At 45.8% G+C, this 25,955-nt stretch overlaps 2 protein-coding genes across 3 annotated transcripts in view; both read right to left on the reverse strand.

Annotated features, from left to right (window-relative positions):
* SUGCT (succinyl-CoA:glutarate-CoA transferase) overlaps window positions 1-8,243 on the reverse strand; it is a 37,845-nt gene extending 29,602 nt beyond the window's left edge. Inside the window, exons 1-4 of the mRNA XM_032951214.2 lie at window positions 7,959-8,243; window positions 7,067-7,118; window positions 1,047-1,120; window positions 225-310 (exon numbers count right to left, since the gene is read on the reverse strand). Coding sequence (XP_032807105.1) covers window positions 225-310; window positions 1,047-1,120; window positions 7,067-7,118; window positions 7,959-8,043 — 297 coding nt within the window. The 5' untranslated portion in view covers window positions 8,044-8,243. The remainder of the gene's footprint in view (window positions 1-224; window positions 311-1,046; window positions 1,121-7,066; window positions 7,119-7,958) is intronic.
* A 2,160-nt stretch (window positions 8,244-10,403) lies between these two features.
* LOC116940881 (ras-related protein Ral-A-like) lies at window positions 10,404-25,649 on the reverse strand. Of its 2 annotated transcripts, XM_032951213.2 has the most exons (5): window positions 25,374-25,649; window positions 21,026-21,151; window positions 17,983-18,191; window positions 16,284-16,458; window positions 10,404-14,783 (listed from the first exon to the last, which is right to left on the reverse strand). In XM_032951213.2, exons 2-5 carry the CDS (start codon window positions 21,137-21,139, stop codon window positions 14,655-14,657), a joined length of 627 nt encoding a protein of 208 aa, XP_032807104.1. In that variant the 5' UTR covers window positions 21,140-21,151; window positions 25,374-25,649; the 3' UTR covers window positions 10,404-14,654. The 2 variants fall into 2 exon arrangements, with proteins under 2 accessions (XP_032807104.1, XP_075922292.1); XM_076066177.1 differs by lacking the exon at window positions 25,374-25,649 and having other exon boundaries at window positions 21,026-23,269.
* Between the last annotated feature and the right edge of the window lie 306 nt (window positions 25,650-25,955).

Here is a 25,955-nt window from a genome sequence, read left to right on the forward strand (position 1 = left end):
AGAAGTGTGTAAAGTCGTCATAACACATGTGCTAATTAAGCAACTGCAAGCTGCACACACCTGATGGTTGGTGATCACAGGGGATTGTGAGGACTAAAGTAGAGATGATCCCAAATGGCACGAACGATTCTTTCAGTTTACTGCAGCATTGGGTGACAGTTTTAAAAATGAATCATCTTAAGCCCTCTGCCCCCCCCCCCTCAATCTGCGCCCCCCCCTCGTACCTTCTTGTTGCGATTGACGCTCAGGAAGTAGACGCTCTCCGTGTTGGCAAACGGGGGCCCCCACCTCCGCGTCTCGTCCCCCAAACCTGCGCCCGAATTTCCCACCGACCCCCAAAAGTGGCGTGGGCCGATTGGGTGGATCAGATTGACAACGCGACGCAGTACAAATCACAATCGGCGGTACAAATGAGACGGACATCGCAGACGAGACAACAAAACGGACAAGAATAAATGGCGCAGGCATGAGCCAATGAGTAACAACACGCTTTTAAAATAGATGCAAAGCCAGGCACTGGTGGCTACGCTGCACATGGCCTATAGTCCAAAGAGAGTTGGTGAATCACACATTCGTGAAACCCCCTATCTTTGGCTGGGAAGGTCACAATTATCTGGCTTACCAGCGTACGGCAGTACAGCAAGTGGATTCATTTCCATCTGTACAGAGTGAGTGTTACCACCTTTGCAGACGTGGGTCTTCCCTGCGTATGCCGGCTTCCTCCCACATGCATAAACAATCATTAATGGAGTTGGACAAACATCCCAATATAGGATGGCAGACCTTGGGTAATTATTGGCGCCAACTCTGGCTGCCTTCCTCCCACTGGTCTGTGGTTTCACACGCCTCCTTGCATAAATTGTGCGCCTCGTTTAAAATAATTATGCAACATTGAGATGCAATTTTCCTAGATTACAATCTTCATCTTGAATCTAATCATGACAATTTCATGACTATCTCTGGGCGGAGGGGGGGTGGTGTCAACTGATGAATCTTGACACGTCTAGTCGGCGATCTAGCCCCGTGTTCTCTGAGTTGTTTCTTACCTGGACGTTCCACCTTGATGACTTCTGCCCCGAGGTCGCCCAGGATCATGGTGGCAAAGGGGCCGGCCAGCACCCTGTGGGGAAGAGAAAGGTGAGGGGGGGGGGTGGTGGCGCAGGTGTGCGTGAAGCATCGGGGTGGAGAGAAAATCAAGGAGGGAGAAAGAAGAAGACATTAAGTCTGAACATTTGAGTCCAGTCCACAGTTAGCACGTTGGAATAACAACACTGATTTCAGTCTAATGCAAAAGTGGCTCATAAACTGGGTCAAGGATGGATCCTGAACATTTGTCGGTAACTGACAAATGATGAAAGTCCGGCAACAGCTACGCACCTAAATAGTAATGTGAGATTTAACGCTTTTTCAAGATGCACCATTCCTACCCCTGATAGGGCAGTTGGAGGAATAGTTAGAATAATAATAATTTCCAGCCTGGATGAAGAACTACCCATGCCGTTTTGGTGGTGGGGGTAGTTTGACCATACTTCCCATGCTGATCTTGCAGCTTTGGTGAAGGGACGGGGACAGGGGGGGAGGGGATAACCCATATCCGGGTACGACTCCACTCATTATTGGAGTCTTAACCGTGGCCGGGCATTGAACGCAGGTGGCCAGAGGCTCGTAGGGCGGGTGTGAGCGCCGCAGCGTTACGGCTCCCCCTGGAGGAGCGGTGTGGGAGATTAATTCCGTGTTTAGTTCCAGGTGCTTGACGGAGAAACTCCCACGGAGGCACCGACGCGCCTAGCTGGACATCTGTGAAAAGAGCTTTCTCGCTCATCGGATTCCTGACGGTATAAATATTTAATTCTGATTCTGAACTGCACAAGAGAGCTGAAGCGCGTGGTTGTACAAGGGGACAATTCTTTACACCCGCAATGGCGACCGTTGCCTATTGTGGAGGCGACAAACGGCAGGCCGACAGGCATCCAGTACCCTTTAGTCCAGGGTCCCCGACCCCCGGGCCGCGGGCCGGTACAGGTCCGTGGCCTGTTAGGAACCGGGCCGCACAGCAGCAAGAGGAGGTGAGAGCGGTGAGTCCGCACGTGGCCCGCCTCCATTTTTTTTTTATTATTCACCACTTCCGTCCGCGCCTCTTTCCCGCACTGCCGCACTCGTCTCAGTCACAGTTTTGGTAAGCCCACAAGCTCTAACCCCTAGTAGCCACAATGAGTAAAAAACAAACGTCGTTGGAGAGCTTCTTTGAAAAGGGGGAAAGACCCAATGATGAACCCCCCCCCCCACCCCGATCCGTGAAAATATTGTCTTCCACGAAACCGGTCACTGGTGCCAAAAAGGTTGGGGACCGTTGATTTAGAGCAGTGGTTCTCAACCGGGTGGGGTACGCGGACCCCTGAGGGTAGCGTGGCAATGTCCCAGGGGGGTAAGTGATGTGATTTATAATTGTGTGAAATTATATCACGTACGAGAGCCGCTGGTGACTCATCGTGTATGGATGTGCCAACATTAAATAACTACCAAAGAATAACTACCAAAGAAGATGAATCCTTGCAGTCACGAAAGCTTTAAATCAAAACTACGACAACAGTTAAATCCGATAATACAATGCCTTTCTACGCTCATTGATTCACAAAAAAATGGTTTCCAGGAGTAACCAGCAAGCGCGAAACAAATTTATGTCACACATGCAGAGCATCCGTTTAAATAGTTTGTATTCAGTTGCAGTTTACTAGCAATAATAAAAATAAAAGTTTTTGGGTTAGATCGCGTTATTTATAAATGTGTCGTAACCCTCCACCACCCAACACGGCCCATCAGCAAAAAAGTGTCACGTTGACAAAAGACAAAATAGTTCACTACTTTAGCCCACCGGTGTGTTGAAGACTGAATCCACAACATTTACGATTTTATTTGAGTACGCCGTTTCGCTGGTAATTACATCCAGCATTATCGGGCAATTCGCCAAAATGGTGAAGCCCTCACTTGCTCCCGGTCTAAAATATAGCAGCAAGGTGACGTCATCATATAACTCATTCAGGTGCAATGATTTGAGGCGGAGGTGGGGGTAATATTATAAATTCATTAATCCCTAAGAATGAGCAATACCAAATTAGGCCAAGGGCCTCAAAACCACCTAGACTGTATGGGCTACTAAAGATTAATAAAATCGGCATCCCATTACGACCCATAGTCAGTACAATTGGCTCTGCCACATATAAATTAGCTAAATATATAACTAAACAAATACAGCCCTACATCGGTAGGACATCTTCATTCGTAAGAATTTCAGAACATCTTGTGAATGTGATTAAATATATGAAACTTAACCCTAATGATATTCTGGTGAGTTTTGATGTAATTTATCTTTTCACTAAGGTTCCAGTGAACGAGTCAGGTTTACCAAAAGATATTCCGAAACTCGCTGACCATTATTTAAATAACACTTACTTTTTATGGAGAGGTGATTTCTTTAAACAAAAGGAAGGAGCAGCAATGGGCTCTCCTTTATCTCCTGCTATAGCAAATCTTACATGGAAAACTTTGAAAGAAGAGCACTTGCCTCGAGCACATTAAAACCATATTTTTGGTTTAGATATGTGGATGAAACTTTGGTTGTCTGGCCACATGGTAAAGATACACTTAATGATTTTCTAAATCATCTCAATGCACAAAACCCGGCCATTCAGTTCACCATGGAATGGAGGTGAATAACACTCCCGTTCCTAGATATTTTGCTTGGTCATGGCCTAAATGGTAAAATAACACACAGCGTCTACAGAAAGCAAACGCACACTGATGCTTATCTGAATGCAGATTCACATCATCACCCAGCTCAGAAATCCTCTCTTATCAAGACGCTCATACATCGGGCTAAAACAGTGTCAGATGGTGAAAGTCTAGTGAGAGATTAAACATGTTAAAGAAGCACTACGACAGAATGGCTACAATAACACTCAAATTAACAGAGCACTAAATGCCAAATCACGATCGCAAAGCAACACTGCTGAAAGCGATCAGATTGTTAAAACAATTAAAATACATATATCTCAGGAGTAACTGACAAATTAGCCCGTATTTTGCAAAAAGCAAAACATTACAGTAAGATTTGGTAAAGTACACAAAATTCAAAAACTAGTATTTTACACTAAAGACGAATTACCTTAATTATCAACAGAAGGTGTATATCGGATTGTTTATGTGGCAGATGCTATATTGGACAGACGGGACGTAACATCAGCGTAAGACTAAAAGAACACCAAATAAATATTAAATTGTCTCAAACACAACTGTCGGCAGTGGCAGAACATGCTTGCCAACAAGGACACTCAATTGATTTTGATAACGTTGAAGTGTTGTGTAAAACTAATTATTACTGGCAAAGACTAATTAGAGAATCCATTGAAATTGAGAGAAATAGAAATAACTTTAATCGCTCTGAGAGCTACAGGCTTAGTACGGCCTGGAAGCGTATTATTAAATAATATATATTACAATTCCTTATAGGGGAAACACATACTAATTAACTGATTACTAACGTAGCATATAATTACAATAACACACATTACAACTAATTACTAAACTACAACTCATTACTAATCATGACAATTGACTGATTACCAATCTATTATATAATTACAATACCCCCCCTTCCGCCTCAAATCATTGCACCAGAATGAGTTAAATGATGACGTCACTCTGCTGCTGCTCCATTTAAGACCGAGAGAAAGTGAGGGCTTCACCATTCTGGCATCATTGCCCAATGATGCTAGATGTAATTACCAGCGAAACGTCGTACTAAAAAAAATTGTAAATGTTGTGGATTCACTCTTCAACACACCGGTGGACTAAAGTAGTGAACTATTTTGTCAACGTGACACTTTTTTGCTGATTGGCCGTGTCGGGTGATGGAGGGTTACGACACATTTATAAATAACGCGATCTAACCCAAAAACTTTTATGAATAATATTGGTCGCAAAAGCCTGCGTGTTAAAGTTACTAGCAAGTTCGGATACCTCGCAAAGTAGTCGATTGGTTAAAATGTTGATATATTTTATTTCTCAGAGCCATGTTGGGTCATGCAAGTGGGCACTCAACAAGGGGGGGGGGGTAGAGCAGCCCAAAAAAGTTCTAAAACCACTGCTTTAGACAGAGAGAGAGAGGGCGAGAGCAGGATACTGCATGGGAGATTGGCAGAAAAAAGCGCCCTTCTTTAACGGTGTGCGCCTGGGTGGTGTACGTGTGTGCAGAGGCGAGGTGAACTTTGGATGCAAGTTGTGGCTTTATAAAAGGACAATAAAACCCCAACGACCGACCAGGGGGTCACAGGTTCCATTGTTCCGATGACCACCGTGCCACACGCTGCTTCAACGGGTGACACAATTTACTGGGATAAAGGAAGTAATCGATTATTTGAATTGATCACATTTTGTTCCGGAAAGCTTCGATGAGCCTCAATACACTCCTTCAAGAGCGTCATGTATTGGGATGTTGTTTGGCCAGTTCATTTTTCTTAGAAGTGTTTTTGCACGTAAGATAAAAGTACCCAGAGAACCCACACGTCATGGGAAAACCACGTGACCTTCACAGATGAGTCGTCGCCAAACCAACTTGCTCTACTGCCGCCTCTTGGCCAGCTTGGAACTTGGGGCCTTTTGGAATGTTCTGCATGATCCACCAACCCTAGCCTCCAAATCTCTGGATCGCAGGCATGTGACGTCATGCTCTTGACTCTGTTGCGAAACGTCACTCTAAGATGTTCTTTGTTAATTATTTGTTTGTTGCGATTGCACCCGAGTCAAGAGCCTCATGGCTCACAGGGCGATACCTAATAAATGAAACTGAAATCTGAAAAAAATGACTCGCGATTATATATTTTTTTTGCTTAAAAAAATGTTTCCGCAATTTTGTCCCAAAGTCTATGTATTTCACGAGCCGTGAAACGAGGTCTCAATGCGTTTTCTAGCAGAGCAGTGCAATCTCCCCTATAGGTTACGAGCCTCTGGAACGGTATCGTAAAACTATTTGAGATCCCAGAATAGGTTTTTTTTCCCCTTTTTTTCAGAATGCAAAAAAAGCACACTAATACTATATGCATTGCCCTTGAAACTATCACCGTTTGAGACGAGGCTCAAAAGAAAGCTGTCTCTGGTGTGGGCCAATCAGTTTCAAGGACAATGCATATATTATCAGTGTGTTTTTTGTTTGCATTCTGACCACAAGTATTGTGGTAACTGCAGACATGATTCCTTGTAAAAAGGTTTTAGTTTTGTTGCCAGAAAAAAGTGGAAAAACCTATTCTTATATTTTGGCACTGGCAAAGGAGGTACCATGATATATGAGATCCCCTTCAAGTGACCTCTGGTCCACACAGTTGGCGGCACCACTTCGCAGCTGCTCTGCCACCGAGAGTAAGTTGCGAAACATTAACAATCAAACCGATATATATTTTAGTTCTCAATTATGGAATTTTAGCCGTAACTAAGTGAATAACCAAATTTGAATGTTTTTTTTGTGCAGTCATGGGTGGCTGGGCTGAGACCACCTCCCTACCCTTGAGGGACCTCGTTGGATTCTAACCCAGGATCTTGGTGCTAGCTCAAGGATCTGACCTCGGAACCACTCAGTCACCTGATGATGACTATTCTGATGATGAACATATCGGTCTGTTGAACTTCTTTCGCACCGTTCGTAGCCAACCGTGCTAATCGGAGGTGCGGTGGAAGGACAACAGACTGATCACAAAAAGCAGTTCTAAAGTAATGAGTTTTCAATCTAGATGGTTTAAAAGTGCATAGCTCCAGCGCCTTCCTAACATGAGAAGGAAGAGCGTCCCAGACGGTCGCAGAAGCGCATCTGAAAGTGCGCGATGCGGTAACCGTTCGATGGCCAACAAAAAGCCGCTGCTGCGAGGATGACCGTCTATCCTGAGCCAGGATAGTCAGACTTGACGCTACATCTCTTCAGAATGAGAATATTTATGCTGGAGGAATCCGATGAGCTATGAAGCTCTTCATCACAGATGTCCAGTTTTCCTCAAGGAGACCTCACGGCTTTGCTCCATACCTGCTGAGATCAAGGACTCTGATGCCATCCAGAGGTCTCCCTCCATCCTCTCCTGCAGGGGAACAACACAGGGCTCAAGTGCTCCACATCACCACGATATCGCAACCGGTGTGGTTCCCCACGTTCTCGCAGCTCTTTGGTATATTTATTTTTTTATTCGACACGAACGCGAGCAATATTAAGGGAAGGCGGAGGGGGCACAGAAATTCCGCAGGTAGAATCCCGAACAATGAGCTCATGGGTTAGGGGAGAGAGAGAGAGAGAGGAGGAGGAGGGGGGGATGATGGGCTCACAGCTCCACTAACGAAGAGGCTGCGAGCGGGAACGCGGATTTGTTTTTTCGTTTTGATACGGGGAAGGGAAAAGCAAGGGCCGAGTAAAGGTAATACATTCTCGCGGCTCGTATTTGTCCCTGGTGTGCATGTCCATGTACGGCCTGTCTGTATCAATCCACTGCTGGATGAGGACCTCTCTTCGCCATGGGGGGTGGGGGAGGCGAGGCGGAGGTTACTCGTCGATGGATGTGTCGCCACTGACCAGGATGCCTCCTCCTCCTCTCTTCTTCTCCTTCGCGTGTCAAGAGCGCACGGTGGCAACGTAGATCGGGAAACGTTCCCGATAGAGGACAATCCGCACCACCACCACCACCACCCCCGCCCCGCACCACCGTGGAGATGGAGCTATGAAATCGCGGTGATTAGGAATGACGTTGCGTCGCGAGCGCCGTGAGCGCTGGTGACGGCTTTGGGAAGGCATTCGAGCCAGCTGTGGAGAGATCAAGGCTCCCGACAATGACGGGCACCGCACAAGGTAGGTCAATGTCGTTATGATGTACACATTATTTCATGATAACAGTAACCTTGCACAGCACGGCTGCATTACGATCTCTTACCAGAAAGCCTTCTCAGTTGTATAACGGCCGGTCGGGAGGGTCGTGGAATGCGCGGCAGCTCCTTTAGAAATCCGTGGAAGATCATCGCGGGACGCGGAGCAAGTGAGTGGGCAGAGTGCCCTGGAAAGCCGGTCGGAAGGTTATCGACTATGATTCACTTCCAATCCGCCCTCCAGCGTCGCCAATTAGGCACTGCAACGGCCCTTTAACTGGATTCGACTGCGGGCTCGAGGCATTGCAATTGCTTCCCAGTAAATTAATAAATATTATCACGCAGCGGAAACACGTGGCTGGTTTTGAGACCACCTCGCTCTCACGCACGCCCCCCTGTGCCCACAGATACCAGAGTGAAGTGAGTGGGGGGGGGGTAGCTCAAGACCTAAAAATAAATATGTATGGACACTGTATGTTGAACTTCGTGCGCACCGTACGTAGCCACACGGGCGGGGGGAAGTACAACAAACTAAAGATGTTGTAGCAATTCTAGATTTGACGTTGTAGCAAGCGCATCTTTCACGGGGTATGTATTTCTAAGAGGGTTTAGACCAGGCAGGACGGGTGGGGAAAATGTTACCCCCTACTTTTGTTGACCAGAGGTCCCTTGAAGGGCTGTCGAGAGCAGCGCTGTGACATCTACTTCCGCGGGCCGTTCTCTAACGTGACGGTGTTGCACTGCTTCTGAGAATGATACGCACGGATGGTTTCGTCTCGTGACAATACGATCGGGGACGCCACGGTGGCGAGATGTTAACTACCTCGCATGATATGCAAGAAGGTCGTGGGTTCCATGCCGACCCTAACGCCTGCATATTTTCAAGATCTCCCCGTGGTCGCGTGGATTTTTCTCCGGGGTCCTCCAGTTTTTCCCTCCACATTGAGAAACGTGTTCGGAGTGTTGGGCTGCAATACATTTCCACATAAGGCACTTGGTTGAGCTATCATTCGTGGCCAGGTCGCTTCTGAAAAAGAGCAATGTAGTTCAGTGGGCCTTACCTGGTAAAATATAAAAAAAAATTGGGGGTGGACGGGTGTGACATACAAATTGAAAATTTGAAGTGCATCAAAGAGTTATGTTTAACTTTTTGGACTGGGTTTTAATTGCAGGTAATTATTTTGACCCGTGAGTCTTGAAATGCCCTTTATCCAGGAGCGCATCACGGAGTCTCAATATTTGTTGTCTTCAGGCGCGTCCTGCCTTGCGATGTTTGGCCGTTGCCGTAAATGATGGTGTTGAGACTTCTGAAGGGAGTGCGAGGACGGACTCGCCAACCCACTGTGCTCCACCGCCGTCTCCTCGCGGACGTGCCAGCAGAAAACCTCGCGAATCGCCCATCACCGTCTTGTCGGCGTTTCACAAATCTGTGTGATTCACCAACCCCTAAGCACTGGATCGCAGGCGCACCTTCGTTTGCTGGGCTGATCTTGACTATGTTCTTTGGTTAACATCTACTGGGGAGGGGGGGGGGTGGCGAATTGGAGTGTCCTGTCCATTGTAGGTTGTTTTAATATGGGGGGGGGGGACAACTGTAAGTTGGCTATTGCTTCAGCACTGATTGGGCTGATAACCCCCTCTTTTCCCTCTGCTGAAGTCTTGGTCAAGTCAACACACATGGTATACGACGTTATTTATAACACCAGCGGTGGTGTTTTCTTGGGTCGTTGCTCAAACAAGGTGACGCTACAGGGTTGCGTGAGCCTGCATTTTGTTACAGGATACGGCTACGTAAATATGATTAGTCATGGTTTACTTAATATTGGCGTAGGCAGTAGGGGTTAGGGTAGCAAATGGTTACAGGATAAAGTAATTTTTAAAAATATCGGGGGGGGGGGGGGGGGAAACAACCAAAATGTGTACTTATTAAACCGAACGTGATAAACAATCGCTGTGCAGCATAAAAAAAACTAACTTCATACGAATTCCATAATTTATTTCGCAATGCGAAACAATCCAAACTACATGGGAATGGTGCCAAGTTGGTATAACCGAGATTGGGTTCGAATCCTGGCAGCTGCTTGTGATTCAACTGCGTCCTCAAGTGTGTAGAGAATTGATGGTCTCAACCACACCGATAAATTTAAAACATCACATTCAATTCGGTTCTACATTTAATTGTGCGATGTCACAGCTCTAAGAATTACAAATACTGTACCGGTTTGACTGTCTTGGAATGTACATTTTCCTCTCTGGCAGGAGAGATGGGAAAGTGCCGTCCCCTCTAAACCAGACTTAAAGGGTACTCAGAGGGAGTTCTTGTGATATCTGCTTCTGTGGACCGCTATCGAACAGAAAGGATTGCGCTGCTTTGTGGGAGATTTGAACGGATACGACAGCCTCATGACATAACGCCGATGCTACGATTGGTATATAACTGGACCAATCTCTTCTCACAAAAAAATAATAGAAATTCAAGATTGCAAGTCCTCAGCGACACAGCCAGTTCCACGTTCATCAAAACAACTTTTATTAAATGAAATAGAGATTACGTTTCAAAAAAATACATTCTGTACATAGTGGTTAAATGATTGGTGGCAAATTTTTAAATAAAAATAACCCAATGTACAAGTCGCGAGCGGGTGGGTGCAACAGAAAGCGGTGCCAAGGCTTGGTTGAATTTAAAACGCAAGGGCAGACATCGATGGCGCAACTCTGAAGCGTGCAGCTTCAATTCACAGAACGACGAGTCATTTATCTTGTGCAAACATTACAAGGCTGCGACGATCCCTGTAGTTCAGTGGCATGGATTTATAAAAGGGGGGGGGGGGGGAAAATATGGTAATCAAGTCACCGATTTCTGACCCCCGCGCTGTAGGGTGAGGCTCCGTGCGTACTACAGCTTTACCTTTGTCTTTAGCAAAGAGCGAAGGAGAGCATCGGTGATCAGATAGAAAATACACATGTAGGGCGACATGCAAACTACCCGTTGTATCATTGCATTGTCTTTTGTCTGCTTGATTTTTTAGCAGAATCTATTAACACTTTATAGTGTACATTTTGGTTTAGATTGTTTTTTTTATTATCCAAGCCTGGCATGTCAACTTGCACAAGGCAAGTATGCTTGACGTTTCGAAAAGCCCATAATACATGGAATTGGCCCAACATCTCAAAACAGGACCCTCCTGAAAAGGAGTCTTGAGACTCGGCGAGGCTTTCCTGCATTCGAGGCACTGTTGTAAGCGTATCATTAACCAAGCTGCCCTCTACCCATGTGGATGGCCGTAGGAGTTTGTTCATTGCAAAAATCACCACTTTCCATTCTTTTGCCACTTACGCTACTCAAGTGCTCCGTAAAACACACCACTTATACATTTGTGGTTTGTTAAAGCAAAACAAAAACAGCAGACAAGCCCGGTGTTTATACCAGGTGCAGGTAGAGTAATAACAAATTCGAAACAATATTTTTTTTAAAAGCCATAACAAAAAAATGCCACACATGCAAATGAAAGTACATGTTTTTTAACACTTAATTTAAATACGGTCCTGTACTGTTTTTGGATGCCACTTTTAGAACAACCCGATCTAAATTGCACACCTTTTAGAAAGGTTGTACATGCCAGGTGCACCCAATTAAGAGAGCATACACAAACAAGAAAAACAACAGGGCCACTTATACATCGCGGTGCGAAAGAAGTTCAAACATACATACATCACACCCCAGCATACAAACATTAACACTGCGGTGGGTAGGGGAAGACAAACGACAGAGATTGTATGTGGGCGTCCACCGGCACACGACGCATATCTCACACGGACCAAATCACACACGCCTCGTGTGTTGTGCATAACCGATGTCTTTTGCACCCAATCTCCATGTGAATGGACAAAGGGAAGCACAGAGAGGCTATGCCATGAGCAAGTTGTGACGTCTATGATGAGAAACAGCATTGGGCTGACTCAATTAAATTCTGCTCTCCGTGTTTACCACAATGACACAACCGATGTGGGGCAATACCTCTCATTTTACATGCAAAATGTGCACACCGATCAATGCTAGGCAAAACGATTCACCACCCCCCGCCTCCCAAGAAATACAATGAATTGTTACGATTTGGGGTCACAATTAAATTCTCATTTGTATTGTTTCTCATTTTTGCCACCTCATTTGTAGTTGCGTTCCCCCATGAGAAGAAATGTTGAAAAAATGGCAATGAATTAGCACATGCATGATTGAATGCATGTATCATGAGAATCAATGAATTAGCACGTGCATGCTTGAATGCATGTATCATGAGAATCAATGAATTAGCACGTGCATTATTGAATGCATGTCTCATGAGAATCAATGAATTAGCACGTGCATGATTGAATGCATGTATCATGAGAATCAATGAATGGATGCATCCGTTATGCGTTTAGTATTCGTGGAAGGGACAGTGTGGAATTTTATACATCTGTGCCGATACAGGCTGACGGCGTTTGGCACAATCATTCTGAAACGTCGGAAAGCGAAACCCAAGTGTAGAGTCGCATAGAGCGGTCACAAACGCATTGGAGTTCAAGCATCACGTACAGTACATCATACCGCTGGGTAACGGCCATTGGGTTCCTCCAAGTTCTTGCTGCCACGCGTTCAATGTGTCCCCGAGGAGAGGAACAATTTCGCACCATCGCAATTTGGGTTTTGCGGATAGTTCAAGAATTTGACTTTTTTTTACATGGTCGTGAACGGTAGTGCCTCTAGTAGGGACAATGCAAATCGAAATTATTATTTGTTCACTCGATATATGCCTTCTGTAACTTCAGATGAATAATCAATAATAATGGATCAAAGCATCGTTCCACTCCTAATGGCAGCACAAGGAGAAAACATTTAGTGGAACTGAACCACATGTGCTGTAATGTTACACCACAGCATTCCAGTCCAACTTCACGGTTTATAGTACAGGGCAAATACAGGTAGTGTTAGTGAAACACGTACGCGTACATAAAAACACAATTGCCAAAATGCAAATTAAACTGAATGACCCAAACTTATAGTAAAACTATCAAAGGTAATGCTTAAGCCTGGATGCATTACTTAAGAATCATATGCATTTACAATGTTACATTATTTCGCAGCATTACCTTCAATATGTTTACATTTTTGTTTTTACAAAAACAGACATAGCTTCAGAAATACAGAATAAAGGCAGCATTGTCCATGAATTCAGGACAGCAATGACCAACACGGGCAAAGCCAGTGTGTGTTGTGTGCTTCGCCCAATGGAGTACATTTCACTCTGCGGTTCGTCGCAATACATCTCAGAGTACACAATTCAGCATAAATCGGTAAGCAAAGCACGAGCGAGATAATGGAAACATTGCCACGACCCTCTGCCACGAAGGCATAAACACCACTCATTCAATAAAAAAACTACTTCAAAAAAGGAAGAAAAAATTGCTCACTGAAAACAAACCATTAAATCGTTATTTTACAGCCCATTCGCCCAATGACATTAGCACAATAGTGACCTTTCAACAGTTCAGCAAACAACAGCATCAACTCGCAAAGGCGTAAATGTAACGTGCAGCAAATGAACAGCAGAAGCTACAGCAGGAGGAGATTGTTTCAAACGAGGGTCAGTGGCATTTATCAAGGCAGGGAGAGGACTTTAGCCCCGCCATTATGCTGTCCTTGGCTTTAAACTCAGCTCGGGAACAAAGACTGAAAGAGTCCCCACATCTACTTCGCTTGGAGATACATTAGTAATTGGTTCATTTGATCTGGATTCTATTGGCACCAAATAAAATATTAGCTATATTTTTAATGTCAGGAAAGCCTTTGCAGGAAGCAGCGACAAGTCCACTTGGGATGTTGGGAGGGCAGGGGGCACAGCAATGAAACCAGCGATCATCCCATAACCACGTCCACAAGAAACTAAGCATACACTTCAGCGCAGGGTGAGGAAATGTCCTGAATGTGTTTTTTCGTTTGTTTTCATTTTACTACAAAAGCGACAAAATGGAAACCAGTTATAATCATTGTTATTTATGGTTGCTGTGCATTTTACAGTACTATTTTTTTTGAGTCAGGTAATGGGAGACAAATCTAAGAGATGTATTTGTAAGCTACGCAAATAGCCTTTATTGCATGATCAACCAATTAAACATGTGTTAAAAAATCCATGCCATTCAAAACGTTTGACTGCAATGCTTTTTGTGCAGCCTCCACAGTGCCCAATGAATTGGCACCGCTCAATTGTCTTCCGCAGATAAATCAGCAACTCCGATCTCCCGGTTCCACTAAGTGCATCTCACCCCACTAGCACACGGTACAGGGCAAATGAAAGCGCCAAGTAATTTCACAACAGAAGTGAGAAAATTTCACAATCTGCACACTGCACTGCATAACAGCCAGGATAGCTCAGCTGGCTGAGCTATCAGCTGGCTGAGCTATCCCGGCCACTTTGTAATGTCACGAGTTCAAATCCGGGGTCGGGTTAAAAGCTCCGCCCATGTCCATCTGCTCTGGCGGGTAAAAATAATCACCGCTAGATGGCAAACCAACAGTGGCCATCCTCGCAGAGAAACTGGTCCCCATTACAGGAAATGTGGAATATCCACGACAGTTTAAGGACCGCGGACAAAAACAAGCAGTGCCCAGTGGAGCACAGGGCCAGTGTGACTCTTGCAGTGGATCGGCCTGCACGGAGGAGCCTTCCATGTTAAACGTGATCATGCAAACAAGGCTAGTGGTGGCGGTGGTGTGCGCCATACTCTCACAGCAGTGTGCACCGCTCGCGGATCCTCTTGGCCAGGCTCTTGTTGTTCTTTTTCTTCTTCTTGCCATTGTCCTTGCTGTCCTCCATCTTCCTCGTCCGGATCTCTCGCATCAGGTCAAAGAAGACCTTCGCAGCGACAGGAGGCAGAGCAGGCGTTACGTTGAAGTTTTGTTTCATTCCGTTAACGCGCCATGCGTCACTAAGGAATACTTTGCCACGTAAATATTCACTAGGAAGGATTTAGTGAATCATCACAATACAGGATTGCGATTCAATGCAAGGATAGATTATTTTTGCCTTGTTTTTACTGACCTCTTCTGGACAGTTTTGTACACATTTAATTTGCAGAAATATAAAATTAGAACATAATTAACTTAAATATTAATGAAATTATCCTGACATGTGCTTTTCCACTTGTATAATGAGCGTAAGAATAAATTGTAATCAATAAAAAATATTTTTTATTGTCTTCACAAATTATTACATCAAATCGTTTTGATAAAGTTGTGTTGTTTAATATATGTTATAAACTTAACAGTGAATGCTTGTCTTTTAATATCAGTGTTATTTTTTTCAACATTGATTTACTTGTTTTATTTCGTATTCATGCTTTGTGTCCACCCCCCTTCCCCATTGATCCAAATCAGTTCTGTGATTTGTCTGCTGACAGAGGCAATGTTAAATTAACCTTCATAATGAGATTCCTCTTACCAAATCACCCACAATGTGCTCAAATATCATTGGCCATCAAAACCCAAGCAGGCCTGAGCCTGCTTATTGCTTTGGTGGACGACCACCATGCATAACAGGTGCAATAGGCCACGGAACTTCGCTGTGGGCAGCAGAGGACATTGCAGCAAAATCCATCGCTGTACTGTACTTCTACACTCTCCCCCCTTCACCAATTCTCACCAGGCCGGCGTGCAGAGCGAAGTATAGTCGAATAACCCCCCCTCCCCCCTCCATGGCCCCGGGTCGGCAACCAAAATAACAGGAAGTGCGATTTTTTTTTGGTCAAATATTTCCAGAGCAGCAATGCACGTGAATACGAGATGGTGGTCCTGAAAATAATTGTCGCGAAGTGGTCCTTAAAGAGCCGCATGCGGCTCCGGACTCGCAGGTTGGCGACCCCTGTCCGTGACCAAACATGGCGTGGGATGGCCCTCAACCAGAGTGAATTGACGAAGGGGTAGTGTGTTAGTCGTGAGATACAGCGTTGGTGCGTAGCAACTAATCTGCATCATCAGAACAGCGATACACTCCGCTGCTCCTGACGTGGCTGTATCTGGCTTGACCACCTGAATGTAAAATTGTAGTTGCTGCTCTGCATCTACATTAGCCATTACGATAAAACACATTTTATTTTATTTTACCAGGTAAGGCCAACTGAGCTATACACCTCTTTTTCAAAAGCGAGCAGGCCACAAATGACAGCTCAAAGAAGTGGCTTATCACGTGGAAATGGATAGCAGTCGAAAAACCGGAGAAAAATCCACGTGACCACGAGGATCGAACCCATGCCCTCCTGTTTACCAGGCGAGGGAGTTAACATGTTGTCACCATACGAAAGAAGGACAGGCGAGAACAGGTGGGAACGGGGTGTGGGGAGGGGGGATACTGGTGCACCTTGTCGACGTTGGCACGTGTCTTGGCCGAGGTCTCGACGTAGCTCACGCCCCACTGGTCGGCGCGCGACCGCGCCTCCTCCACCGACACCTGGCGCCGCTCCTCAAGATCCGACTTGTTCCCCACGAGCAGGAACGGGATGCTCTCGTCTTCCTTCACGCGCAGGATCTGCTCGCTGTGCGCACAAGACGGCGACGGTCTCGCTTCCGACTTCTTCGCCTTTCGCGTTTGCGACGCATTCCGCGGGGGGCGCAACGCTCTGGCCGACTGCGCCGTGGAGGCCGGCGGCCAGATGGAGTGGATCGATCGTATGCAAAGCGCATCATGGGAAAATATAAATGCAGGCGGTCTCCGGCTCGCGACGTTCCGATTTATGACAATGCACATTCACGACGTTCTTATAACGCCACCGTGGATCGATTTACGATGCAGAAACTCGATTTGCGACGCGTCTTTTCCGACACGACCTCCGAACGCATTTGAAAAGTCGGTCTGCTTTCCGATGTGACTTGGAGTGCAGCTTATTTGATTCTCAAGTGGTTTTGTGTATTTTTACCCATTAAATCCTGTTAAATATGGCTGATAGGAAAATGATATCGGCAAGTGATGTTTCTACCGTTTCTACAGTCTACGGGAAAATTAGGTTCACTGTATGACAATCCGATTTACGACAGAGTTTCCAGGAATTTATTGTGACGTCGTAAAAGCGGGAAATGCCTGTCTTCTTCTTCCACACGTTTATCCCACTCACGTGGGGGGGGGGGTCCGCTGTCCTGCCTTCTCCACACTGCCCTGTCCTGCACCATCTCTCTTTCTGCTCCACAGGCCACCATGGTCCAATCGCACCACATCACTCCCCCCCCCACCTCTTATTTTGCCTTCCTCTGATCTCTTTCCTTCCACTTGCATCACTTGCACCTTCTGACGCACATCATTTTCCTGCTGTCTCTCCACATGACCGAACCACACCAAAGCGGGGACTGCCTGCACATATAACAAATCAAGTCATCAGCCATGCTCTGTCCACTCCTGGTTGAAGGCCTCAGAATCAGAATGTTTATTTAAGCTAGAGCAATTCGATGAGCTATAAACCTCTTTTTCAGAGATGGGACCCCCCCCCCCCTCCCATGGTCCTGCGATGTAACAATTCACCAAGTACCTGAACACGAGCTTATTATTTCCCTCGAACTAGTGAGCATCCTCTTAGAATGCGTTCCCTCCTTTGGTTGCCACGAGGTCATTATTCTTGACCACCGGCATTCATCCCTGCTCGTGGCATGTCCTGCACAACCCAGTTACTTTTCTTAACAGACTCAAGTTTTCTATTATGCCACCTCGAATGGGTGGCCTCTACCACCTCTGCTCCTTCCATTTGACGGGACTCCATTCTTTTTACGTAACCAAACCAAAGACATCCGTGCTTTTTTGCATCATTTGCACTCACGTCTCCTGCTGGCCAAGCTCATTCCTTATGGTCTCATGCCGATACTCCCAAGCATCCTTCTCAACCAGTTCATCTCTGCTACCAGTAATCATCTATACAGAAGCCTACCTTCTTGTCTGGACAATGAGTTCACGTGGGTTATAAAGTTTATCCAGGACACTCGATTCATTCAAATCATACGGAGGGGGTGTGGAGGTAGAAAGATATAACCCTCCACCACCCCCACGGCAGCCTTCTCCCCCAAGGAACGCTCACCGGAGCTCGGAGGTTGCGGCGAACGACTCGTGCTCGCAGATGGAGAAGACGCAGAGGAAGCCCTCGCCGCTGCGGAAGTAGTTGTCTCGGATGGCGGCGTAGTCCTCCTGCCCGGCCGTGTCCAGGATGTCGATCTGCACCTCCTCGCCGTCCAGCACCACCTTCTTGCGGTAGCTGTCGGCCTTGGTGGGCTCGTAGTCCTCCACAAACTGTTATGCAACGGGCTCATTAGTGCAGTGTTCTTCACACATTTTCAGAGGGGGGGCACTTTCACCGATAGGACATCATCAGTGTGAGGGCCGTCACACCGTCTGCAAGGGGTGTTTTCACATGTTGTGTATTTTCCGGGGCCACACATCAGGGGCCGCAATAAAGGCCACCAGGGGCCGCCGGTGGCCCGCGGGCCTTGCAATGAAGAACACTGCATGAGTGTAAAATAGCTATGACTCTGCACGCGATGGATCGATGAGTTAATCGTCGCTCACATCAACGACCGTTGTCCAGCACGCATTTTTGCAGGAGGTATAAATGGAATCCACTAGGCAATCCCCAAGTGCCGTCGAATGTCTTTCCAAACTCGACATGCAGTTATAAACGGGTCCGTTGCCGTATAAAAAAATGAGAGCACTGACAATGATCAAAAGTTACGCTCGTGATGCATCGAATCGTGCGCATGTGTATGCAAGCACTGATCAATTTAGCTCGTGCTAATTGCGTGGGAATCTTTTAACTTGAGGCAAATGGTCAAAACAAGTGAGATGGGACAAATGAGACAGCACGATATGAGGGCATGTCCTGGAAAAAACTGATACCCACAAAATGGAAACGTCCTGAAAGCAGGCTTTTGTTTTACAGAAGGCAGATTGTGGATGAACATACATTATTAGGTTCATTGTGTGGCCATCTGTGAGGAGATGATAAAATAAAAACAAACATGGCTTATCTTAAAACAATAAATTAACCTTATGGCGGGACCCCGGGGTCCCATAAGCCCCCCGGCTCTCCCATAAAATGCGTTGCGAAGTCATTTTATGTCTGTTGAAGGCGAACGATACGGCACTCTATTCCTCTCGACGAGCTCTACACGATGCGCTCATCAAAGTTTTGTTTCTTCAGCGCATTCGTCCTCGCTACTGCGCTTGGACATGACAACAGAATGATCCGCGCCAGGTGGGTCACGGCGTTTATGTGTGCGGTGAGATGGAGTCGCCAAAAAAAAAATAATTACGATTTCTACTTCCGTTTATTCGGGACCCCGGGATCCCGCCATAACGTTCAAATGTGGGTTATACACATTTTCCAGGAGAGCCCTTAAATGAGACAGTGACGAGTGACTTACAGACAAGGCAGAACAAATGAAAAACGGTAAGTAAAAAAATCAAGACAGACGTTGAAAATGACAGAGTACAAACGAAAAAGCGCAAATAAGGCAGTAGAAACAGTACATGGGGTCAAGCAAGATGGTTCAAAATGAGCCAGGCATGACAGTTGCACTCCTGTACAAGTTAGCAACTGTGTGAAGCACAACATTAATATATACATGATCATGATAATGATTACAATAAGAACAAACATCAACATGGGGTATGATTTGGACTGACAGTATAAATAGCACAGCCGTGATAAATGAAGAGCATTAACATGCCAAAACCAATTGATTCTAGAACCACAATCCCAAAATATTATCCTCAATGATGACTACTGAATTACATGAGGGACCCAATCGTTATATGCCTAGTCACTAACTTAACACGTAACTGTTTTGCAACAGGGTTTATGAAGTATTTATTCTTTTGCACAAGTACAGCTCCCAAGGCCTTGTTTGCCTAAGGGCAGTTTCATGATTTCTTAACCTACATTTAAGACACTTTAAAGATGTGGGTAATCACTAGTATAATCACAAGGGGCGTTTTGCTTGTACACAGTATGTCAACCAATTAGGGCTGAAATGCAGATAAAAAATATATAGTACTTCTTTCTTTATAAGGGAGAAAGTCATAAAATACCAGACGTCAGATGTACTAATAAGAACTCACGTTTTCACCCATTTTGCAATGGTGATGGTGCATTCAGCATTCAGTGTCATGTACGTGCCATTTCCTTAACATTCAGATAACTATAATACAAATTACACCAGTGTTAAACATTATGATGTCTTTGAAAATTTTACTGAGACACCGTGTATGATGTGGAGCCGCTCAATATGAAGCCACACTTAAGACCTGTTACACACTCTTGGCCCTAAATATTTCTCGTTAGATTTTATCGTGGGCGTGCTTTCAAAAAAAATACACACACGCATCCTGTCTCATTGGGCTCTCACCTGATTATATTTTGACCAAACTGACTCACTCACGGGTACCCGGACAAACTTAGCACACAAAGCACAAGCTGTGTTGTGTTATATTATACCTACAAGGAGAACCATCCATTAATAAGGGAGCCCAGGCAAAGCGGAACAATCCTGACTCATTAAAATGTAATTGGCTCTGTTGTGCGTAGGTTGTCTGATGGAAACGGGAGCAAAAACCTGCACAGGAGGCACTTCTCTGAGCAAGTACATACTTCAACATTATAGTTTTGCGGTAATAGCTTTTGCAATTATTAAAGTTTAACTGCTTTAGACAGCAGGAGAACGTATATGAGCCGGACAATATATATTCTAGGAAGATCTGCCGAACGAAAGTTCAAATCTTCGTTTAGGTAGTGCGAGCAGACTGTCGTATTCCTGCACCGAAACTCATGAAAACGCTAACGTATCCTTCCCAAGGAAATTCTTATCGAGTCTCAAGACTCAGCTTCAGGTGGGTCCTGCACAGGGAAGTAAACATTTGTTTGAGACCAGAGTTCCCCGAAGGAAACCCATGCACATACAAGGATCTCAGGACAAATGGATTCAAGGTTACCGCTCAATCTTCAGCAGAGCTGTTAACCACTGCCTCGCGAATGGTGTACACACGTGGCTGCAGGTGGCGTAGAAACTATGAGACCTGTGGTGCATGCGTGCATGCATGCGAGAGAGTGGGCGAACAGGGGACCTCACCTCATCGTACATAAACTGCAGGGTGAGCGCCGACTTGCCCACTCCGCCGCTGCCCACCATGATGACCTTGTGGAGCGCCAGCGAGTTCTGGCCCTTGCCCTTGTTTCCCGACATGGCTGTGGTCCTCTGAAGCGAAAGGCAATAGCGATTAGTGTTCCAGTGCGTGCTCCTATGGTAACATCAATTGTGGAACCGCTGGGTCATTGGTGTAAATTACCCGGCGTGCGCTTCATTTAGTCAGATTTCCAAAGCTAAATCATGATTGCGCCTTGATAGTGCTTGGATAAAAATTGACATTTATAAGACACAATTCATCCAGGGTGACCACCATGCACAAACAGGTTGTTGTAGGCTGCAGACCTTTGTCATTCCACTGTTGGTTGATAGCCTTTCTACACTATGCAGTTCATGGGGGTTATTTGACCATACTTCACAAAGCTGTTCAGTGAGGGCTGAAGGCATAGAACAGACGTGGGATCATAGATGTATATTGCAACAAGGGAGTTTTCTACACTTCCCTATGCTGCTTGCCACAAAGTTTCAGCCTATAACACCTATTATGCATGGTGTGTATCCATCCAAGCACTATCCAGGGTCAACCCCTGCTTAACTTCTGATATCCGTTGATCATAAGCTATATGTATACATGCACATAAAAGCACTTAATGTACCGTATAATATACACAAAGCTCAACCGAGAAATACAAAAATGCGACCACTGCCATTTCACTGCTCCAAAGAATTTGAATGTTTCTATTTTTTGGTAACCAACGCGTGCCCTGACAACGTCTACAAGGAAGCTTCAATTCATGTTAATTTAGTCTTTATTTACTGCCCTCAAGCATGCTACTCAAGACGGATGATCCAGCCCACACAAACGCAAAAAGGGCGACCGAGGCGGCCCTGCCCTGCCAATTAATGTGACACATTTTTCACATTTGGCAAAGCATGGCTCATTTGCTCGGAATTTCCTCCTCAGCTGCGTGTTCATTATTTTTAGTTTTTTTTTGTAAAACAAGCCAATGCCAACAAAAGGCATTTCCTTCTGCAGCGAGTCTTCTGTTTGTGCCTTTAATGTTTTATTATTAATGCGGTGTTTTTATGAATGCCCTCTTTGTGCGGTGCTTTAGCTTGGCCAGGCAGGGCCTTGAGCGGCTCGTTTAAATTCGCAACGACTGGGCCTTGAAGGGGGTTTTGCTGGAACACTGCCACGCATGTCAATGCAGGCCCTTCATGCAAAACATTTAAAAAGGGCACTTGCTCTTAAAGCGCTACTTAGCCTTTTGACTTTAACACAGTGGGCAAAGACAGAGCGGTGACATGAACATGCATTGTTCATGCTTATGGATGTGGTGCTTTACAGCAGAATTGCCAGAGGAAAATTTGATTTGTAATATGTACTTAAATATACATAAGGCAATATATAAGGTAATTTAAATCGGCTCTCTGTAGGGAATGAATTAGGGCTAGAATATAGTAAACTCACCCACTCGCGTTCTCGAAATTCAACATTATCTACTCGGTGATAGGATGTGTACAGTAAGTCAAATATGGGATCAAATTCCAAAGACTGGGTATGCAGAGATACTGGTATTGCTGCAGGACATCAAGCACCTTCCTGTGCGCATTAACACAATCAGGGGGCTCTTCACATGTTTAATTTACATACTGAAAAAAATCAGACAGATGGGTGTCGTAGTCACAAGTGCACTGTACTGTGAAATTCCTGGCCATCAGTGGCGAGTGATATCTTAAGTGGTGCTGGAACCTCCCCTTCACCAACCCAAACTGATTCGTTTGATGATGGACTGACATGGCATGAGGAAGCCCTCATCCAGCAGTGGACTGACAAAGGGCAACACATTACGACATAATACTACAACTCTCGTAGTAACAATAATAATAACAGCAGCAGAAGGAGGGTTTGGTGAAGTTGTGGCTTCAGAATAACCCCCGTGGCTCTGGGTTTCAATCTGACCACAGACCTCTGATAATGCATTACAGAGATATTATCGCACAAGCCCACAAACTACGAAATTGTCTGGACGAAAAAGATTACAGGAGAGAAAACTGTTTTCATTTTAGTTTTCAATATATTGTTACAATTAGGTCACTGCTCAAACATAAATGTAAACAAATATATTTTCTTGTTTTTCACTTGTAGAATACTGTCAGTTACAAGACATTCATCAAGGTTAAAAACCTTCTATACAACCGGCGAATACTGCTGTCATAGTATCATATTCTTGGTTCTTTCGGTAAAGTCACGTTGAAGGGAAAAACAATAAAATAATAAAATATATAAAACAATAAAATTCTCACGTTTCGACTGCAACACAAGCAATCATCATCAGGTGTGAAAACCAACGGCAAGAACATTTGAAATGTTGCCGTTGGTTTTCACACCTGATGATGATTGCTTGTGTTGCAGTCGAAACGTCGTGAGAATTTTATTGTTTTATATATATTTTATTATTTTTCCCTTCAACGTGACTTTACCGAAAGACCCAAGAATATGAATCACTGCAGTCACGAAAGCTTTAAATCAAAATTTGTCGTATTATTGGAGTCACTGTGGATAATAAGAAAAATGGAAAAACTGACAAAATATCTCCATAGATCTGTCCCTCCGCAAAACAAACTTTACCATTTCCTGCCAACCACAATGCCTTCTAGACATGTGTGTATATATAATTCAGCAGCATTGCTTCCACAAATTATGCATTTACTGTACAGGTTTCGTCGTTGACAGGAAGCGTAAAATAAATACTTATTTATGCGAAGGGACAGATATTAATCAGATATTTTGTCTGCTTAATTCGTTACTGTCGTAGCAGATGTAGGCTTCCCCCAAGCAGTGCAAAATCACTGGGGTTAGTTGACCACACTTCACGATGTTCAGTGCAAGTTGTTGGCGAGCAGCCAAGACTGTGGGTGGCACATAAGTACAATACAACAATACCCTCCGATGCAGACTACGTAGCCACGCAGCAGCCTGGTACAACATCTTAAGGCGCAAGACGATGACCCTCCCAAAGCGCTATCCAGGCTCAAGCCTCATTAGCTTCTGATGTCTGATGCGATGGGGCACATTCCGGCTGATTTGGTCATAGGCGACACGGTATGCACCGTGGGTACACATACTTCTGCTATGAAGAAATCTCGAGATGTTATACAATTCAGACGCTGCATTAATAACATTTGAAATTGTGAGAATATGCCAAGGTACATTGCGTGCCTGTTTCGGGTGAAAAACAACAATCCAAGGTGATTCTCAGCTCAAAGCATGCTGGAGGCGCTCAAGAGTCCCGAGTCAGTGGTGTAAATTCCACGTTTCTATGGTAAGAGAGACGTATTCCACACGGGCAATCACTGTTGATTTACCACTGGCTGTTAAAGCATAGCTGAGTGTTGTTTCGTATATCATCTGCTGTTTACACTACTACAGGGTGGTTAAATACCCGGCTCGTGTTTAACGCAAATCAGGGAGGCAGCAAAGGCCAATGCATTTTTCTCAACCGCAGGGCCACATGATTAACATATGACATATGATTAACATACACAGCACTGTCGTGTATAATACAGGTTTATGCACAGACAGGAGGTTATCCAGGTGGTGGACAGCAGAGGGCAGTACGGGAACATCAGCTGTTGTACTGTATTTATACGCTCCCACCTATCTGTTCGCCGTCTTCACCAACCCGCAATGGTGAAGTATGGTTAAATAACCCCCACGACCCACAACGGCCTAGAGGCTCTCGTCCAGCAGTGGATTGACAAACGAAACGCAAATGCTTAGTAGCAATACATTCATAGTAGAAACACAGTCTTCGCCTGTACACACAGTGCGGCAATCGTAACAACGTTATGACCGCATAGCAAATAACGCGTGCCCCTGCCATTGTAGACATGAGTACAGCCCCGTTAATTAATCCACTGTTCAAGGCCTCTCCCCCCACAACGCCGTGTCGCTCACGGGAGTCGTCAAGACCGCGTTCACCAACACAATGTGTAAATATAATAGCACAGCAACGTATTGTTATGCCCCCCCCGCCGCCACCGCCGCCGTCCTCCCCCGGTCATAGCACCGTGGAATTCCCACCACCGGCATCAGCGGCCCCGCTAATTGAGGGCCGAGCGGCTCGTCCAACGACGTGAGCGGGCGCACGAGAGACACCGCGACACCAAATCGACGGCGAGACGTAGCGCGCGTGCGATGGCACCCGCCTGGTAACAATGGCACGGAAACCGTGATGTTTTAAGAGGCCGCAGCCGCTGTCGCCGCCGCCTTGTGTGTGTGTGTTGTGAGTGTGCTCGTCGCGAGAGGGTATAAAGAGAGACGTTTTACTCGATTTCCTTCTCTTCTCTTGCTCCCTCCCTCCCTCCCCCCCCTTGGCGCTCTTCCCTTTATGTTTTTGGCGCTCGTCGCCTCGGCCGCGTCTCCCCGACGAGGCTCGCTCCTTCGGGTCTCTTATTCTCGTCAGATTCTCAACGTAATTGATCTCCCTCCGCTGCGTCCGCTCCGTGTGCGACCGACAAGGAGCTGGGGGGGGGGGGGAGAAGAGCAGCTGCTGCTGTGCTCGGGGGGTGGCGACCGGGAGGCGAGATGCGTTTCGCCGATAGAAACCGCCCCGAGGGCACAAATTGCGCGTTTCTTTTCCGCCCTCCACTTTTCCCGATCGCTCTGACCGCCGCAAATGCCTAAGGGGGGGGGGGGGGGGTGCGGGTTTGTCATGCGCTAAGAATGCGCCCTGAGGGCGTCGTTCGCGTTCGAAACTTAGCCGGGGCTGAACCGGAATCGGGGTGTGTGTGTTGGGGGGGGGGTCGGGAGAGGATGGTGACACGCCCACCGGGGGAGGAGCCTCGTCCTACCCGTGACGTCGCGAAAGCGCGACCGCGTGGATTACCGGCGGCCATCTTACGCAGGGAC

Source organism: Petromyzon marinus, chromosome 10 (assembly GCF_048934315.1).
Source record: "Petromyzon marinus isolate PM22_M1 ecotype Great Lakes invasive population chromosome 10, UKy_Petmar_22M1.pri1.0, whole genome shotgun sequence".
Classification (NCBI taxonomy): Eukaryota; Metazoa; Chordata; class Hyperoartia; order Petromyzontiformes; family Petromyzontidae; genus Petromyzon; species Petromyzon marinus.

What these genes read in the sequence shown, in the direction of transcription:
- LOC116940881 (XM_032951213.2), bottom strand. Translation starts at nt 21,139, where the DNA reads ATGTCGGGAAACAAGGGCAAGGGCCAGAACTCGCTGGCGCTCCACAAG. An exon ending in TGCAGTTTATGTACGATGAG is followed by an intron (nt 18,192 to 21,025) that starts GTGAGGTCCCCT and finishes GTTGCATAACAG; the next exon opens with TTTGTGGAGGACTACGAGCC. An exon ending in GCCGCAACCTCCGAGCTCCG is followed by an intron (nt 16,459 to 17,982) that starts GTGAGCGTTCCT and finishes TTGTGCGCACAG; the next exon opens with CGAGCAGATCCTGCGCGTGA.